The 20,187-nt window shown below is 44.3% G+C and overlaps 1 protein-coding gene across 3 annotated transcripts in view; it reads left to right on the top strand.

The window, feature by feature from the left end:
• Window positions 1–721: 721 nt before the first annotated feature.
• Window positions 722–20,187, top strand: part of RUNX1 (RUNX family transcription factor 1) — a 168,436-nt gene continuing 148,970 nt past the window's right edge. The window contains exons 1-2 of one of the 3 annotated variants that reach the window (XM_062622286.1): window positions 722–928; window positions 1,116–1,229. In XM_062622286.1, coding sequence (XP_062478270.1) covers window positions 1,175–1,229 — 55 coding nt within the window. In that variant the 5' untranslated portion in view covers window positions 722–928; window positions 1,116–1,174. Of the gene's footprint in view, window positions 929–1,049; window positions 1,230–20,187 lie in introns of those variants that run through there. The other 2 variants (XM_062622284.1, XM_062622285.1) reach the window with 2 other exon arrangements.

The following is a 20,187-nucleotide window of genomic DNA, read 5'->3' as shown; positions in this document are numbered from 1 at the left end:
TTGATTCTTTTGGAAGGGAGAAGGAAATTGAATCATTTTGGTCAGGACGGACTTGGTATCCGCTGGCAAGACACTGAGCTAAACCTTGAGGATTTTACTCAGGTTTTCTCCTGGGTAGGGATCCTTCTGATGGGAGCAGGAGCTGTGCTGAAGAACTACTACTGAATTTGACCTTATGGAATTAACTAACAAGCCTTTCCTGTGGACTTAGAGACTAGTGACCTTCAAGCATACCTTAACAGGTGTCAGCAAAAAGGCTCAAAATAATGTTGCGGTTTCTTTTCTCTCCGCTGACAGTTTATTTTTCTATTTTGTTTTATTATTTTTAAATAAACTTCTTCACAGTGTTCTTTCCCCAGCCAGTGGTCTTTCCTACAGCTGATTCCTGGTGTTTTACAGGACTAGCTGCACATCCTGCCTGAGCAGCAGGCTAATGCTCGGGCTTGGATTACTATTGAATAAGCAACAATGAAATCTCCATCAGAATAATCAGTAGTTCCAAAAACCACACACAACAAAACAAGGGGAGTTGAACTAACTCAGCAAGACCATTTGGAGCATCAGGGGTGGTGAGTCACTCTGCTTTTCCCTCCCTCGGCAGACGGCACTGGTGCCTCGCGCAGCCCCGGGGAGGGCAGGTGGAGTGGGTAGGGCATGACTTCAGAAAGCTAAAAAAAATGGAAAGAAAGAAAAAGAAAGTCGACATCACTCGGGTCACATGATGCAAAGGGACCAATGGAGGCAGGTTCTGGAAAGGGGAACAGTTAAATTTGTAATTTTGGTTGTGTGAAACACTTCTTTGGGCCTCATAAACAACCACAGAACCACAAGTTGGGTACAGAGGCAGTCACACAAGAGCGGGTCCGGGATATTGGTCAGCAGGCAGGGCGAATCGTTTTGACTGCAAACCACAGGGTTTCGTAGAGTGGTAAGCATCATCAACCACAACCGATCCGCTACTTTTTTTTCTTTTTAAGAAACAATTTCAGAGTTCTTTTAGCAAAAGAACCTTATAATCTGCTTTGCGCTGCTCCTGAGGAACAGGGATAAAACAGAGCATGATGGCTGGGAGGAGGGTGCTAGCAATGACTGTTCTTCAATTTTCACTCCCCAAGGTAGAAGAAATCATATATTCCTTCACTGTAAAGAGAGAGTGAGTTTTAAAGAGGAAACAATGGCTTCAAGCAACTTATTTGAGTCACTTCCTTCTTACCAGCACTTCTTGAGAGGTAAGTACCATTCAGACTTTCTAAATATATTTTTTACTTTCCCATACTTAAGAAAATGCATGTTTGGAGAGTATCTGGGAACATTCTTGTAGTACATGATTTTCCCACTTCAGTTTTCTTTGAGGCACTCTCATCGAAGCTAATATCTGAGCTTTCAGGAATATCATCTCATTACTTATCAGTCCATTAAAGAGATTATAACAAGGACTCATTTAAGCTGTTCAAACAACCATTGCATGCTTGTGAATTTTCTCTTCATAAATCAAAATGTGCTAGAATAACTCACAAGCATTACTGCAGATACAAAAGCAGTAGCACAAATCCCGTTTGATTCTTTTTGGCAGAATTAAGACTTTTTGAGCCACTGCCATGAAAAATGACAGCCAACAGCATACTACTACACATATTACAGGATGAAGCACCAGGGGCGAGTAGCAGGCTGGAGCATACAGCCAGCAGAGCGTGATACTGTTTCATTTATGCTAGATCATCAGCCTGGGTTAAGGCATGTTCACAGGGGAGAAGTCAGGAAAAGCTTAGAAACCTGCTTAAAGTTAGCTGCAACTCACGTGGCTCAGGAAAAGGAGCAGTGAGGATAAACTCGGAGATCCTGTTGATGCCATGCAGGTCTCAGATGGCTGCAAATCATCAGCAGAAGCCACCCTTAGAGAAATGAAGCAGTCCTCTAAGGGCTGAGAGGGGGATTAAAGGGCTTCACCCAGCAATACGACTTTTTCACCAGTGATCAAGAGCACTCAGGGACTCCTTCTAACGTTCTCACAACCCCCCATGGAGCTAATGATTTAGTCATGGGTTATTCAGACAAGTAAGCCAGCGACTGGCACGAGAAACTTCTCCGCTTCCTCGTAACTGCCTTCCTAAATAGCTCATCCTACAGCTGAACTTTTCCCCTTTCCACGCAAGCCCTCTGACCGCTCAAGCCCTTTTTGCAGCAGGGCTGTTCCTGTGCGGATGACAAGGCACACAAAGCCCGTCGCAGACCGCTCATCAAGCGTGGCCGGGTGCTGCCAGAGAGCAGCACTTCATAACTCTTTATAGTTACAGACTACAGCTTCCCGGCCTCGCTGGCGGTGTCGGTGTGAGTCATGAGTTATTCATATTAATAAGCGGGCTGGGGAATGCGGAAGGCTCATCCCAGCTGCTGTATCACAAGAAGCAGCAGCTCCGCCGGCACCCTGCCGCTCCTGCATGCAGGTCAGCGCTCCCCGAGAAGGACGCGAGTGCAGGGCAGCCTGCAGAAATGCTAGCTGCTCTCCAGCCTTGCATCGGTTCTTTTTTCTCCCCCCCCCCCCATGTCAAAAGTTCCTCTACATCTGTCTTTCCTGGCACCGGCGGAGAGGGGAATCGCAGCAAGTCGCTCAGTGAGCCACTCAGCCTCGCAGCACCTTCTAGCTTGGGCAGGGGAGATGCTGCAGGCTGAGCAAGAAGTGGCTAACTGCTCCGCAGCACTTGCAGCTGACGTTTCCTCAGCACCCCTGCGAGCAAAGGAAGCAATACTGCTAGAATAACAAGAAGGATCTTCCTGCGTTTCGTCAGCCTTTTTTTTTTTTTAGCAGCTCACCCAACTGTTTAATCTGTAGCACAGGAAGGCTTGCTGAGGAAATTTTGTGCTTCTGATAAAAGAACAAGAGTGACCCTCATGGGGCAGTGCTTGCAGCGAGTTCCAGGGCACAGCCAGTCCATGGGATGAGATGGGATGGCAGAGACTGTATTGCAGGCAGGAGCCTAGAGAGCCTGAGAGCAGCTGGTTGGAGACCAAGGACTGATTTTACCAGAAAAGGAGGAGTTTCATTAAAGCTGGTTAATCCAGCAAGTGATTTAGCTCAGCACTCCAGAATGGGTTTTATTATCCTCCTTATTACTGTTCTTATTTTTGTTGTTACTATTATGATAGCACCAGTATTTTGTGCTTCCTCGTGGACTATGCTGGAATCTTGCTAGGCTAGAAGTCACATTAGTTACCTTAAGATATTCATCCAGTTTGGGCAATCCAGGTACAGATTCTGGTGCATACCCAGCACAAGCAAGACCAAACTCCCACTGCACAGCGGTAGAAAAGCTTGGGCAACAGTTCTTCAGTTGAGTTATAAAGTGAACGTTTCATCATTGCAAAAGAATACTGAGTTTGAATATGGAAGCTTGTGACGGTTTTCCAGCAGTTCCCCTTTTGTTCCTTTCTTTACTCAAATGAACTTCACGCAATTTCAAAATCCTGGGTGCAGCAAAAGTGACGCTCGGGCCTCAGAGCAAGAAAAATAAATCATCCCTAGGGCTGGTTGTTCTCACCCCTGTTTCTCAATGGTGTTTACATAGACCGGTCATTTGAAATGTCCCAAACTGTCTCTTCTTTTTTTTTCCCGCCAAAATTTATTGCACTCTCTCTCTTAACTGAAATTGTGAAGTAAAAGGAAAAATAACAAGTTGTTTTCTGCCATGGATTTCACTTTATCAGTCCAGGCAGTTCTCCGAGAAGGAAATCCATAACTCTTTTTTAACCTGATACTATGTGAAAATTGGGAAAAAAAGAGGGGAGTGGGGAAGCAGAACCATTGTTCCAGCCCCTGTGAGCAGTGACAGACATAGAAAGCCTGACATATTAATTGAATGTGGTACACCACAAAGGATATGGCCCTTTTTCTATCACACCACACCAGGTCCTCACTTCTGCCACTAGGTAAAGAAATGAGGATTACACTGAAACCTCCAGTGGTGTGCTCTGCATGCTGAACACATTCAAACGTTTGATGACTCTGCTTTTAATGATGGCCTCATTTTCCTAATGGCCTCTTTCAGTTTAAAGTCTCAGCTTGGTGTTAGGACTATGGGGTAGGACCATTTGTAACTGTCTTGCTGCAGTACAGCCTGCAGAAAAACATAGCTTCGTCTCTTTCTCAAATCTAGGACTGCATCAACAAGGCAGTAGTTTAAGCTTTTATTCTAGCAAGATTCATAGTATAAAGATGGATTTGCTGGTTTTATTGAGAGCTCATGTGTATTGTCTGGGTCAACATAGTGATACCTTTTGGGCAGGGGACCAAAATGGGACCTGTTAGAGTCTTGTATTAAACAATAAACACAGTTTTTAAAGGGTGTCTATATAGCTACATAATATTGCCCCACCCTATAACTTCTTTTAACTTACGAAGGACATTAGACTATCTTGTAAGGTTTCCTAATAATTTTGCCTACGAAGGAAGATGGAATAACAAATCTATTAGCAGGGTTTTACGGAGCTCTAAATAGCATGAAACATAACATTTTCCAGAAGGGCACGTTTTCTTCATTTTTCCTTTTGCTGCGAGGTCTAATTATTTCAGTATGCAAAGAAGGTTACTCTTGGTTTTGCTTTTGTTGTATTTTTTTATTAATTAATCATGGTAATGAAGGCTTGTGGTGCAATATTGTTGGTTTCTTATCAAATGGAAAGGAACTCTGGCAGAGCACTTTTACAATATGGAAAAATACACTGTGCCTACTTTCTTCTTCGTTCCGAAATGCAAAGTAGCGCCCAGCCTCACTGTGGGTTTCTTCCTTTGCAAATGCTAAATAAAACTGTAGCAAGAAGCTCTTCCTGCTCTGAAGGGCTTCCTTCCCTGGACCCATGGACACCCATAGCTAAGGTTCAGAGACATTGAAAGCACTCACTGAAAGCTTCTCATTGAAAGTTAGTGACTCTGACTTGCCTTATGATGGGATTTACATTGGTAGGATCCTAAAATCCCTGGTGCTGCATGTGAGCAGAATCATATACTAGAAGTAACTCAGCCAAAGACACATTTCTCTGGGAGATGCACAGTTCCTAACACTGCCACGTGTTTTCATTTGCTCGCCAAGTAGAAGAAAACTATCTTTTCACAATAACATAAACTCCATTGTCACTGTGTAGGGGTAAGAGAAAGTTTTCTGTCACTTTTGCAGACTGCCTGAACTGTAACAAAGAGTTAGTTTGCATCAGCATTATAAAATACTAACTGTATCTTGCAAATAGGAAATTGAACTAAAGCTCATAGAAACCTTGGCTTACTAGGAGAAAACAAAATTGTACAATGTCTGATTTACACAGTCTTCTCTCTGTTTGAGCCTTATTCTTTCATTGAAAAGTCTTGAGAAACATTGAGAGACCTGAACACAGGAATTCCTGTGAAGCAAGGGGTAAAGTTTCTGACAGAGATGAATACACTGCTTTGGTAAGATCAAGAGATTTTATCCTAGGCCAAAATATTATACTGGGTGTTTAACCAGTCATACTTAACATAGTGATGTTGTGATGACAGTCTGAGCAAAGATTTAAGGTTATGGCTGGCTTGCAGATCCCCCAGACTGTCTTGCCCTATATCATATGGCCATTAATAAGAGATTGTTGGATGGCAGCTCTGCCTTGGACCATGTTTTACCACAACAGCCAAACTCCAGCTCTGAGGTAGCTCTCTAGTGGGAAATAGAAGTATCTTCCCCACTCAGCCAGTGTATGCAATATGAATAGAAAATAAACTGCATTTTTTCATGACTAGAAGGTAATCATGGTTTAGTTTGACTGCTAAGGCATGACCCCAAAAGAACAGTCTGCTTATCTTTAAATGCATGTGAATGATAGTGATATTGGCAAGTTTATGAAAGTAATTTATGAACTGTGCAAGAATCTTACTTCAGAACACATAATGAGTATCGTCATCATCTTGTTATTCAAGAGGGGAGAGTCTATAGCTAAACCAAGAGTGGCAAAGAAATTATTGTTCTTGGATTTAGAAATAGACATATTTGCTTTTAAAAGCTAAGCAGAAGCTATCCTAAGGAAACAGCAAGAGCATTTCTCTGTAAAACTATGAGGTTGTTCCACCAACAGAAGAAGCTCATCCAAATTTGACACCCTGACACATGCAAAAAGGACTGCACTGCGTCCCAGTGGTCTCTGCTGCACATGCCAGGAGGACTGTCCAGGTGAGGTAGCATAAGGTCTTCTTGTGCAGTCACAGAGAGCAAGGATGAAATGCAGAGGGGGCTTGGGCAGTAGAGATCTAGCAGTGCCAGCATTAGGGCAAGAAAGAAGTAGTTCTAGCTTTGGGTAGGAGGATGGATGAAGGCTGGCTGGAAAGGGACTGCCTGCTCTCTGAATCCAAACCCGGATTGGCATCTCTGTCTTCCCTGTGCCAGCCCAGGCCTCCTGAATGCTGGGCATGAGCTGGGTGTGTGGTGTTTCAGGTAGAGTGGCTACCATGAACATCATGCTGTGCACAGAGACAAGACACTCCAGCTTCATGGGGGAGCTCAGGACAGGCCCCTTTCACTCCTTCACTCAGGAGGTGAGCCTGCATGCGCCTGTCAGATTTTGTGTTCCTCAAGACTGCATTGTTCAAGGATGTGTTTGCTCAGATTTTATTCAGTTTTTATGTCTTTACTTGTGTTTTCTATTTGCTTGGGTTTCTTCCCTAAAACAACTTGTATAGTCAGCTCACCCTTTCACTCCTATTGTTTTCTCTGTGTTTAATCAATGGGACAAGGTACGGTGGAATTTTTTTTAAACAGTGTGTGATTACAGACTAGAACACATTGCCATAAAATACCACTGAATCCAAGAGTTTAGCAGGATCTTTAAAACAACTGGGTCTGTATATACATAACAGTTGATTATTATCTACCAGCCATGTAAAGAAAAAAGAAGGTTTGGAAGGGTTAAGTTCTCCCTTGGTCTCTCACTGCCATATTTCACAGCACAAACCGATCTCTGTTAAAGCTTGGAAAGAAAGCTTCCCATGTAAGCACGTCTGTCATCTGCAAAGTGAATTGTGGCTTCATCTATGACATCTGGCCGCAGAGACAGACCACTGGCTAGGTGAATCACTGGTCTGGGAGAAGGACAAGAAAACATTACACTACCTCATTACCTCTTCTGTCATCTTAAGAGAATGGATAATATTTGTATAGACTTGAGTCAGCTTTCCAAATAGTAGATGAATAGTAGGAATATCTCCTCTCTGATTTGTATTAATGAACTGCAACAGGGCTGACAACAGGGGTGGTGTTTGGAGCAGTAGAGCACCTACAGAGGTCTACAGTATGTTGGTGAACTCCATACATGCACCAGCATACCCACAGTGAATGCAAGACATGTCATTCTTGCTGCCAGTGGAAAAGGGGTTAGAAATTCTATATACAGATTCCCAGCGTAATCAGCTTTCAAAAGAAATGCCTTTTCTTCCACTTAGGTCCCAGCGAAGAAGGTCCTGGGCTTATGACAAAGATACATTTTAGTCCAAAACATAAAATTCTCTATAAAGGCGTATTCAGACAACTGAATTTTGAAAAAATAACCAAAAACACCAACAACCCAAAGAGTACAGAAGAGCTGACTGTGAAAGCAGGGAAGCAGAAAGTGACTGTAGCTGCTACCTGGTAGAGTTTCCAGTTCATCCTTAATACTGTTTGCAGGGCTCATCACTTCTGCTTGCGAGTGAAACTCTGTGAAATTAGGTAGTTTCACTTCACGAAGACCTCTGAGAACATTTTCTCTGGCTTTGATCTATCTGTTGGTTTTAGTTTGGTTTTTGGTTGGGGTTGTTTTTTTTTTCCCCAGCCTATGCTTTGTGTTTCTGATTCCAGAAGCAGACCGAGACATAGGCTTGGGGCTTTTTCTTTTGCCTTCTGAGTATTTTGACATGCAATGTGTTTTCTGTTGTCTGGTTTCATGCTGAAGTTGTGATTTTGAGATGTGCTCGGAAGCTGCCCCAAGGTTTTGACTGTGAGTTGAAAGGCTTACCTCTCTCACTGCATTTTTTGTGAGTGCAGTGCAAGGGGACTTGAAACCTGACAAGTTTTATGTGATTTGCTACAAACATTTCTCTTGGCTGTACTTAGGGAAAGCCCTGCAATCATGTCAAATCAGCAGCATCAGAAGGCATTGACCCAGTCCTTCAAGTGCCTTTCTGTGGTCTTTAAAAGATGACCTTTCGTGAAGTACCTGGTGTGTTTGGGGCAAAGTGGCACAGCGCGGGGCCCAGCATCTGCTTTCTTTGTGACAAATGTCTTTCACCTTCTCAGGCCCAGCACAGCCTGCCTCTCTCATAAGTCCATTTTCTAGCTGGCTTTATGGCATGTATCTGTGTCAGACGCGTGCCTCGGAAGTATCGTGGCATTTACAGAAGCCTTGAACAGGCACCAAAGGATGCCAAGCTCCATAAGCATTGCTAAAGCATCCTACAGTTGCCTCTTTGGTGAAGGCAAGCACTGCGAGCTTGCTGAGGGCGTGTTAGAGTTGGGTGTCACAGCCTCTGCAGTGGGCAGACCAACCTTCTTTTCTGTCAGTGTTTGGGTATCTATTTATACTTGCTGCAGTATCAAAAGGTAGTAGAAGGCAAGCTAGCACAGCAAAGAGAAGGCTTTCATCTGTCTAGCAAGGATAACATAGATGCAATCGCATGGGTGTAAGTCACCACCACCCAACCCCTGGTAGACATCAGTACACACCATGGCGGTGAGCGGGGGTGGAAGACATAACTCTGGGTTTTCACTACTGTTATTATACTGGCTGGGAAGATTTAAGCTATCACAGCTTTACTCGTACGTGCCTGCAGGCACGCTTCCCCTTTTCTCTACAGTCATGACCAGGAGCAGAAAATCATATCCAGAGCCAGTTCTTAAGGTAATATCCTGGCTCCATCCAGAAAGCGATGGCTATTAACTGCATCAGGGATGCATTTGTCCTTTAAGAAAAAAGGAACCTGTGAGAAAAACACAAAGTAGTGAATAAGACAGGAGGTGAACTCTGAATGCCAATGTTGACACAGGGGCTGAAAGAAACATAGCATTAAAGTGGAAGTATAATTCATGCAGTGCCAAGTAGCAGAACTATGGCTTGAGAACTAAAGGTTTTGTCTCTTTTACCTAGGAGACACTGGTATGGAATTATTATGGTATATTATGCATGGCTGTAGAAAGAGCTTTGAATTGGCTGGGATTTTTCTTTGGTTGGTAGTTATTGATTTGTACTTAACTTATACATCAAGGATATACACTTCACCTAGTGGACAGGTGAGGTGTATTTCCCCACTAAGCAGTAATGAAAGACTCTAAAAGAAGCACTCTTTAGCATGTACCATCTCCTGGTCTTATACAGAAGGGCAGAGGGGACAGGACTTCAGTGAGAGAAATAGCAACTTTGGAAAGCAGCCCTAAAAGCATTTTCTAAGTAAAAGGCAATGAGGAGGAGGCCTCACATGTGCTGTCAAACTCCACATGGCAAAGGTGCCATGGCTGCTGACCATCTGTCCATGTTGCACATCATTCAGAGCAGGTACTGATATGAGATTACACATTATGCCCAGTTCATAGGAACTGCAATTTGGTTTATAATACAGTTACTAGATAATATCAGACTTCTGTAAAATGCTTCTGTTTTTCAAGACCTAAATGTAAATGGGCTTTGGGTTTTGCATAGATCGGGTGTAACCAAACTCATATCTGGAAGATGCATTCAAGCCTTTGTTAACCCCATTTGCACAGAGACCATCAAACCAGTTACTGCACTTCAGGCTGATTTAAGTGCTCTTATATGCATCCAAATGCTTTGCAAAGAAATTCAGTACCACTTTGTGGTACCATTGCATCTCTGGACTCAGAGGCACGATGCTGCAGAGGTTACTTTGTGCAGGGTCTTAATGAGACCTATTTCCACCAGATCACTGAGCATGCTTCTACACCAACCTGATTCCTGTTTTGCTGCCACAATGGCATTGGAACCCAAGCTTTGGGTGCAGATAGCATCTGGAAAGCATTCTGGCTTATGACTCCAGCTAGGGTATCAGGGTGAGCATGGAGACTTGTCAGGCAGGTTGCCCTCTCAGTAGAGAAAGGACGGCACAGAGAGCTGCCACATGGTTTGCCCCCCACATGCTTCTAAGGACTTCCACTAATGCAGCCTGGAGAGACAGCCACCTCTGAAAGGAAAAAAAGACACCTTAGTCTCAGCACCAATTCTTTCTTTATCTTCTGCCCTTTTTATCTGTAAAAAGTGATAACGTACAGTGCTAAACACCCACACATTTCTTACACTAGGCATAAAATAACTTGCTTTTTGAAAGCAAGATTCAGGTCTCATATATGAACAGGAACTTATTCTGGCTGTACCTCACTGCACTGGAGAAAATGATTTGCTTTTCTAAATGAAACAGAGTGTTTCAAGCACAGTATGTTTCCATAGTAGATTGGGCTATTGTGGAAACCAAAGAATGTGAATGACCTGCTTAGGTAAGAAAAAAAGTAATGGGTTAAACTTCTTGAGTTCAAAAGCGATGAACCACTTACATTTTAGTGTAACAATCAGAATTTGTTTGGGTTTTTTTTCCTCCTAATAGGGATTGCAATGTAAATAGTAATTTTTTTAGTTTCATACGTAATCCAAACAACTTTGAGTACTACTTTTGAAGAGTGATAGTATTTTGTACTGATACTGTTAGGTGCATCTATTTTACACTACATGACAGAAAAGCTACATGCTTTTCTTCTTTCTTTCACTATGCAGGAATAATCTTTACCAGTATGAACACTTTTATACCTATATAAGTAAGTCCATACCCATTCAGGAGAGCGCTCTGCTGTAACTAGACATGTACCCACACGAATAGGGATTACAGTTCCTCTTTGGGGTGAAGTTGTGTCGTTAGACAGAAGTCTATATGGGGAGAGATTATTCAGGTTCGCATCTTACTGGGGCAATTAAAGCAACCCAGTATTTTGTGTACACAGTATGATCCCAATGAAACCGGTGCAAAGACCTGGCTGACATCTCTGGGCATTGGATGAGACCTGTGATCCTCCAGATAACAGGTCTCCTCCAGATCAAGGTGTTAGCCTGAAGTTGTATCACTGACAGTCCAGGTCAGCAGTCCCTTTTCACATGGCTGTCCTTATACCTTCACACACATGAAATACAGGAGGGTAAGGCTGACTCCACTTCTGTGCCACATCTTGCCTTTCGCTTCACAGTGGTGTCCCAGCCCTTTCTGCCCCATTTCTCCATGCTCACAAGAGCTGCTGAATAAAAAATGTCATTTATGCAAGTTAGAGATCACATTTCTAGCTGCTCACTGATGGGCTGGCTCCTTTTTACAGGCTCATTAGGGCAGCCCCTCCAGCTACTTCCCTCCCTTTATGTGTCCATGCTTTGGACATGTCCCTGATCCATGTGCAGACAGGCAAATCAGCTCCTCTAGCCACGTCCTCCAGGTTTCGGTATGTTACTGCTTTGACTAAACCACACCAGTTGAAGATCAAAAGCACTACCTAAACAGAAGTGGTTGGAGGCTTTTCAGGATGCCTCATCTCCCCTTTCAGCCTTCAGAAAAACCCACTCTAGCCAGAGGGATTAGGAAATACAACAGACCCCAGCTGTGTCTGAGGGGACTAGCTGGTGTGATACCAGCTTGGGGCAGCAGCTGGACAATAAGAGTGCCTTCGGTCTACCTCCTGCTTTAGTGAAGTCCTGCAAAGGCATAGAATCATAGAATCAGCTAGGTCGAAAAGCCCTGTAAGGTCATCAGGTCCAACCATTACCCCAGCGCTACCAAGTCCAGCATTAAACCATGTCACCGTGGGCCTCATCTACACAGGTTTACAACACTTCCAGGGACGGTGATTCCACTGCCCTGTTCCAATGCCCGAGCACCCTTTTGTTGAAGAAATTTTTCCAAACACCCAATCTAAACTTCCCCTGGTGAAGCTTAAGGCCATTACTTCTTGTTGTATCACTTGTTACTTGGGAGAAGAGACCAACACCCGCCTCACTACAACCTCCTTTCAGGTTGTTGTAGAGACTGATAAGGTCTTCCTGAGCCTTCTCTTCTCCAGACTAAACACCCCAGTTCCCTCAGCTGCTCCTCATCACATTTGTCCTCCAGACCCTTCACCAGTTTCATTGCCCTTCTCTGGACCTGCTCCAGCAACTCAATGTCTCTCAATGGACAGGAGACAGCTTACCCCTGGGTATCTCTACCCTGTCCCCCACTCAGAAGTAAGAGAAATTTGACGTTCTGCTCCACAGTACTTATGGATAAATAGGAACTCCTTCATGGCAGCAGTGGGGTTTGGCTTCACAGCCGTGGGACACCTAAAATAAGCAGAGGGAGGTGAAAGGTTCTTCCTTAGCAAAGTTTTTCAACACCATTTTCATCTTCAGCTTATGAATTATTCTCTCTCTGTCAGATGTGCTCTCATTTATTCATTGCTAATTTCTTCAGCAAATACTGCTTGTCTCCAGCTTGTTCATGAACAAACCCTGGTACACACCACAGTACCCACAGGAGAGACTTCCCCACATGAGTCACACAGCTGCTGACTGAGCGGCATGCACAGCTAAGCAAGGCAATATGAGGTGCCAGCTCAGTAGGTTTTCTCCCAGCATATGACTTAAGCCAATAATTAAGCACTCCTAAGTAAAACTGTAGCCTTCTCTGAAGGTTCATGCTAATACAACTTGCTCACACAGAGGTTCTGGTAAAAAAACCCAGACAAAACATGATTTAACAGAAATTTGTTGTCAGATTACAGCTTGTTTTTAAGGAAAATCTTTTCACTGTTCCTTAAACTGCTTTCTCTCTGAAGATCCTCACTTGTTAAGGTCTTGTACACTTTTTCTTGCAGTGCATTACTGGATTTATTCTTTTTTTCCCTGCAGAAAATGCAGGCAACATTAATCCCCTTATTTGAAACTGCAGTTCAAAGAAGGAATGAAACGAGAATTAGAAAAATAACCTATATAAAAACATTAGCTGTCCTATTTTAGGAGATAATTAGCTGTAGCAAAGTTTCCCTCACTTATTTTTCCTTGGTGAGAAAACGAGCTACCTTGTCATTGAGGTTTTCATAAAATGCTGTTGTTTGCAACATTTGCCACAAACAAATTAACCCAAACATTTCTAGTGCATGACTTACATTGCTAATTTTGCAGCTAGTTTTCATTTCTGTATCTGGAGAACAAAACGCTCTCAGTTATCACATAATGAAGGAAAAAGAAAAAAACAAAGAATCACATATTTGACTGCCAAGGAGTATATATGAACACAATCTATACCAAATATGTGCTACCAGAACCCAGAAAAGAAGGGAGGGTGTGAAAGTCAGGAAGAGATCAAAAAAGGGAAAAAGTATTTTATTGTGTGGCAGAAGTGGCATGCCTGATTTAGCTCCTGAATTAGCAAAGATACTTCTCCTTAGCAGGCACCTGGGATATAGCACTATTTCCACTGGGAAATAGCATTTTCCAGCTTGAATAGGGCATACTCCTAACCAATTGTACCTGACACAGTTTCAGGGGATCGGTAGGTGATGGAGGCATAGGCCCAGCTGCTGACATTTGAGACACAGGTGCTTGAAGCTGCCTTTGCCAGGAGCCAGCAATAATGCAACATAGGCAACTCCCACAGGTTGTGCTCTGAGAATAATCCACTGGCATTTGTTTGGGGGTTTTTGAAGCTTGGTGTTTGAACTAGATCCCCTGTTGTTCATAACGTCATCCTACCATCTTATTGAATTGTTGACCTTTTCCTCACTGGTATCTTCCCACTTTGGCTAGAATTAGATGGATACAGGTGGCCAAAGGAAACCATGCTCTGTGCCTAGCAGCTGGTACCACTCCCTTTGATCATGACGTCTGTAGCCTTATCCCTTTCCAGTTGATTCCAGAAAGTCAGAAAGGGATGGAAGGACTGGCTTCTTGTGGTGCTGGTATGTAATCCTGCTCTTTAATTTCTAAGCTTGCAGATAGTCCTGAGACAACCTGTTGCATATTTGGTCCTTTCTATGTAAGTGGTGAGTACACCTACAAGGTTTCTGATTTTTTTCCCCCAGATCTCAAGTTTCGTACATTGTGCACAGGGTGCCATGAGCTCAACAGGTGTGTGTTTCTGCGGGCTCTTACCTTCCTATTTTCCAGCCTCTCCTACGAGGTTTCTGTCTGAGACTGGGCTTGTTAGCTTAATTTTGGTAACGCAGTGACATCAATGCAAAGCTTGAAGGTGGTGTGTGCTGGGGGTGGGAGGGAGTAGGGGAAAGAGAAGCATTTCTAGATTAATTTTTTGGCCTCTTACATTTTCATGTTTAGCATCCACTAATAGATGTGAAGCTTGGTAGGCAGCTTGTGTCAGATTTCTGATGCAAATTATGATGTGGTAGATAAAAAGTGGTGAAGATACTATGCTAAAGGGTTGGTTCAAGTACCAAAGGTTATACCTGCAGGATTCTTTTCCTTTTTAATCCTATGGTAGCATTACCTTTCATTGTGTCTTACAATAAAATAACAATGCAATCATGCTAGCTTGCATTCTGCAGGGGATATCAGCACAGCACCTCCACCAAAACAGAAGTCCTGTGTAGCATTAGTAGCTACTTTCTTTGTGAGACTTAATGTTGGACTTCTGTGTTGCTACACCTGAGCCCCATGACACTTTAGGGTGCTATATGAGACTTTGTTAGTGTTGCTATTTGGGAGATAGCTGGAATGGGAGCATACTAAGACCTGTCTTGAGCTGCAGCAGATGCTAATGATGTGATCAGTGGCATCATAAATGTTCTTGATATGTTATTAAGGAATTGTTGGGGAATCACTTAGGATAGGGATGGATTAAGATCTGTCTCAAACACTGGGTAATTATGCTGTGTATATTAACTCTATTAAATCCAAATGCTCTCATCATGTGTTAATGCGGGCCTTCCCCACAGCAAGTGTAATGTGGTAAAAAGCTCTCATGCTACGGGGGCTGTGGGAAACTTCTCATGAGAATTGTCCTGTTCTTTTCTGGGTAAGCCTTGCTTCACTGGGAAATTAAAAAAGCTAATTTGGGTTATTTGATTGAAAGCTTGCAAACCCACTGAAAATCTTCTCCATGGAAATGTTGGGCTTATGACAAAGTTTTAGATGGAAGCAGCAGTCTGAATCCAAGGCACGTCTAGTTTGATGTCTTTAAAAAGCCAAGATATGGTGTCCCAGGCAGAACTACTGAATGTTAATTTCCTACAGAGATGGGTCTTGTGGTTGTATTCTCTTAACATCCAGTAAGTCTTTAATCTGAGCAAAGATTTTTCTTTTCTTGAGGAATCTCTACAATCTCTTTTGGGTGCCCTTCAGCTGGGAGCACTGACACAGCCTCTTGAGTCACTGCCATGTTTTGTGAAAGCCATAGGAACTTAAGACCGCTTCTGCTCTGTCAAATATAGTTAAAGTTGGCCCACAAACTACAAAACCTAGGGGAAGTACAAAGAGAATGGGAGCAACCACATAAGCACTACCTCCACAGAAAAGCAGGCTGATAAAGGAGCTTAGCAATTCGGTTTGGAGTATGCTGGGCCAAAGTGATACACAAAGACAGTTGAGTACATTCAGAAGTTGCTTAAACTACCCTGGGAATAACATGTTCCTCATCTTCATGGATGAAGAACCAGGGAAGAATGATCATATCAGATTTAAAGGGAGAGACAAGCGGAAATAGACCCTGCTTTTTCTGACTAACAGTTCTGAGCCTGACTATCTACAAAATGATCTCTTGTTACTTTGAATTTCAAATCTGATCATGTTTTCATTGGAATTTTACCTTACATTCATCATTTCAGGGTCCAAATGTTGTACATCTCCAGCTGCAACTGGTCAGTCCAGTTCAAATAGCAAACCATACAGAAAATCCAGGAAAAAATGTTTTCCAATAACTTTTGAACAACAGGCAAACTTGAAAATATTATGAGCTGTGTGTGGACCACATGAGAACAGGAACAGAATAACGACTACCTGACAATTTGTGATGTAAGACTCGTTCAGCTCTTCAGAATTCCATATCCAGGAGGTGCGATGCCCTAGGGTTTTCTCCAGCCTGGCTTAGCACCATCTTGGCAGTAGATGATGATCTGTGGCTCCCTTTGCCAGCAGAGCAGTGGGGTAGGAGAAGAAGTGCAGGAGCGTGGTACAGTTCAGTCCCACCAAAATAGCTGGGAACATCACTGCTTGGAGACTCCCCAAAAACCTTCCAGGGTCCAGCAAAGCAGCACAGGGAGATGCGAGGAAAAAAAAAAAACAACTATGCATCCATTTAAAAGTGTTTCTTTTTTCTTTTTTCTTCCCTCCCCCCCCCCCCCCCCCAAATATTTCTCTTTTTCCTGGTTTTGCTAGTGTTACTCTGCCACAACACTGGGCAGTGCCAGAAAAGCATGAAGGTTCGAGAGCTCTGCTGCAAAGCCTGTGCCGCTGTGGGCATGGTCTCCACCTCTGCTGACAGAGGCTAAGCTTTGGCCAGGCAATTATCAAACCAGAGACAGAGTGCGTTTTGCTTTTCCCATATCTATCTCCTGAGTAGAACTCCAGGCTGGTACTTTGCTTGTTGGCAGACACACCAGGCTTCTCTGTAGGACAGCCCAAGTGACCTTGAAAAACAGAAGGTGCTTCTCAAGGAGCAGAAGCAGCAAAGCTTGATGCAGGGGGTTTGCTAACACTGAGGTGAAAATGGGCAGTAGGAGCTGGTGCCACGAAGCTTAGCTCTGCCACAGGCTCTGCTGCTGCTGGCTGTGAAGGCAGTTGCTCGTTTACCTCTTCTGGTAGCATCTCCATTCAACCAGCCCTGCCCTGTGCCTTCACTCCAGAGGGACTGCATAGCAAAGCAATCATGCTATCCACATCCCTATGGCACATCAGGACTGCTGCACAGACCAGAGAGAAGGTGAGCAGCTTGGAGGTGCCCCTGGTGCCTAAGCATAGCACAACCACTTCCTTAATAACTGCTTTTAGGTGGAATAATAAAGAGCGAGCAAGATGGAAGCTCAGCCTTTCCTCTCCAATGCAGCCAAGCCTGTACCACATGCTTCTGGTTTTGCTCATCAGCAGCGGGCTGCAGGAAGGAGATAGGTCTGTCCCCTCCGCAGCATTCTGCCTGGGGGGCACCTGAAGCCACCCAAGCCAGCGGAGTGAGATGAGCGGCCCCAGGGCGATGAGCAGGGCGCACGCCACCGCTCGCCCCGGAGTTAGAGGGAAGCTGTCAGCCTGAGCAGAGGCATCCTGTTTGTTGAAAAACAAGTGACAGTTGAAGAAGGGTTGCAAGAGCGAGCAAACCGCAGCCCCTGCGCGGGGCTGATAACAGCCCTGCGCCGCTTCTGCAGCAGTTCCGTCCCAGCCAAGCTCCGGCGGGGGGATGACATGAGCCTTGCCGGCGCTTTCCTGTTTCGTGCCTTTTCCCGCCGCTGTTTCTTGCTGTTGGGCTTGCCACGTTTTTTCAGTTACTCGCCCGTTTCTCAAAAGGGCCCTCCCCTGCTATAAACGGCATGGCAGGGGCACCCGGGCACCTGCTGCCTTCCCTGCGAGGGGAGACCAGCAGCATGCGTGGGGCTGAGTGAGAGGATAGGGCCCAGCGTTCAAGAAGGAGGCTGCAAGTAGGTGCTCTTAAAAGTGTGCACCTGTCGCAGCTTGGGGTTTCATCAGTTTGTGTCCACGCCTACCCCCCTGCCAGCGCTCCTCAGCCTGAGTTCTCAGAGCGCTTCATGAGGCTTTGTTTAACCCCACGCGTCTGGAGGAGGTCAGAACTGGTAATGCAAAGGGAAAAGCGTTTTCAGGCTCGGAGACCTGTGGTTAGGCACGTAGACCTGTATTTAAATCTCAGGGCGTTGTGGACTTAGACCTGCATTTGTGCGTGACTTTATTGCTGTGACCATCACTGACTCCCTTGGGTCTGATGGGAACCCTTTTGTGGTGGTGAAGTGTGTGTATGCGTGTGGTTCCTGTTTGCAGCATAAGGAGCCTGACTTTGTGTACAACATGTAAATGATGCTATTCAGCTCCTCAAAGCTAAGCACGTGTGCAAGGCTTAGAATGTTCAAGCTCACAGTTGCATGGGCTGCAAAGGTATTGGACACGTGTATCTCCCTCTGCAGGAAGCTGGGACGTTCACTGGACTTCCCATGACTCAGGTTTACTTGACTCACTTTAAGGTTCAGCCACGTGTTAACATAAATGGCTTTCCATTCTTTCTCTCTGATCACAATGCTGGGACTAGAAGAAACAGGGTTTTCTCTCTTTAACCAAGGATGTTACTTTTCTTGAGCTTTGCATGAAATTCATCAGTATTATCAGATTGCTCTTTCTTCAGAACGATATCTCGGGAAATGTTTGTTTAAAGCAGCTTGACCAGCATTCTTATCAACCTCCATTACATCATCCTGGAAATTTTTTCTTCATTTGCTAAAAGATAGGTTTCTAGTAGGGAATTCAATTGTCAGGGAAAAGATAAGCTGGAAAATTGTTTCAATAAAATGCTGATTCACTTTGTTCTTCTAACAAAATAATAATAAAAATGTGGACAGAATTTTAAATTCAAATGCTGCCAAAACCACTAGCTTTTGAGTTTCATGGTTTTCCCTATGACTTTGCCCTCTTTCCTTTTACTAACACGCTCCCCTGCTGTGCTAGGAGCCGTACAAATGAACAGGAAAGCACCCTGAAGAATTTACAACCAAGAAAACAAAACCAAAGATAGACGAAGGCTCACTGGACCGGTACTGTCGAAACTTGGTTTGTGAGATGCATGAAATGAAACAAAAAGACAGAAATGGTTTTGGCAAGAGCTAATGTCAGTCACACAAGGGGGGGGGGGGGAGGGAAGTTGGAAAGCCCTCGGTAAGGCTCTCTAAGTCACCTCACTCTCCACAAATTACTCCCTGCCCAGGCTTTTACTCCCCTCCTAGTTGCAACAAAAGAGCTCAAGTGTTGGGTCCCTCACTGTGCTGTATGGGTTCTCTCCCAAGACATGTGCATGTTCCTCTCCCTCTGCTCCTTCCCAGTGCAAAACCTTTCCTGGCCTCAGCTTCTTGCAAGAGCTGCCTTTGGTCACTTCCCCTCTCCCTCTCTTCTGGCTTACATGTTTTCTGGAACTGCATATTCCCTATCTTCCTGCCTGGACCACGGGAATGCCTGCAATTTTTCTTTGCCTTGTAAGTGGGAAACCCCCAAGAAATCTTTCTGCGGGGCTCAGACGTTAGAAAGGCATCAATATCCGCATGCTAGCAAGCATTTAGACTGGGATCTTCAAAGGAATCTGGGCAAGCCCTACTGACAGGCTCCAGAGTAACTTGCACACCCTGCTTCCTCAGTCACTCTAAGGGTCAGGGCTTGCTGTGGTGTCTCTCAGCATAGCAAGCTGTGATGAGACAGTGGAATTGTGATTCATGAAAGACTGCTGCTGAATCAAACTTACCAACTCCAGCTTACTTGTTTGGTGCTTCAGGGGTTATTTTTAAGTGGCAGAAAATGAAGTGTACTTTCCTATGTCATTTATTGATAAGCATACATGACCTTCCGTATTTAGTAACCCATCTGCATTGGTTTCTTTTTTTTAAAGATTGATTTAGGGTACAAAATCTTCTTTTCTTCTTCAGACTTCCCTTGCCACAGAGCTTACCTGGAGAACAGGGCAAATACTGAGCTGACTCATGAGCTGTTGGAGCTAATTAGCAAAAGTTGCTACAAACAGCTCCTCTAGATAGCATGGTGGTTTTCCAGGGCTTGTTTTTACCTCTGAATATTGAGTCAGGAGGTGAAAAACAAGCTGGTAGCTCACCGTATCATCCTCCTTCCTACCCCATGTACCCAGAGGTAATGGAGCATCCCCCCCAGAGACCAGGGTCCCATAGGGACCTGCACCCAGCTGCTGTGAGTGTACTGGGCCTCCACCCCAGGCCCAGCCAGCAATCAGTGCTACAGCACTATTGGCCTCACTTAGTAGAGTCACTGTTGCTTTATAAGTTGTAGTAGCTTTTTATTTTGCTGGCACAAAAAGATGGCCTTTTGGTGCATGGCTTGCTTTTGCTCAAGCCTTTTATGCCCCCTCAAAGTCAAAGAATGGAGCAACTTCCAGGTTATACAGACAAAACTTTTACAAGACAGTGTTTAAGGGTTTCAAGGTATTTGCACTGTTGGGTT

Source organism: Pezoporus occidentalis, unplaced genomic scaffold (genome assembly GCF_034315485.1).
Source record: "Pezoporus occidentalis ecotype Australia unplaced genomic scaffold, CSIRO_AGI_Poc_V1 ctg24, whole genome shotgun sequence".
Classification (NCBI taxonomy): domain Eukaryota; kingdom Metazoa; phylum Chordata; class Aves; order Psittaciformes; family Psittacidae; genus Pezoporus; species Pezoporus occidentalis.
This window is presented reverse-complemented; position numbering and strand designations above follow the sequence as displayed.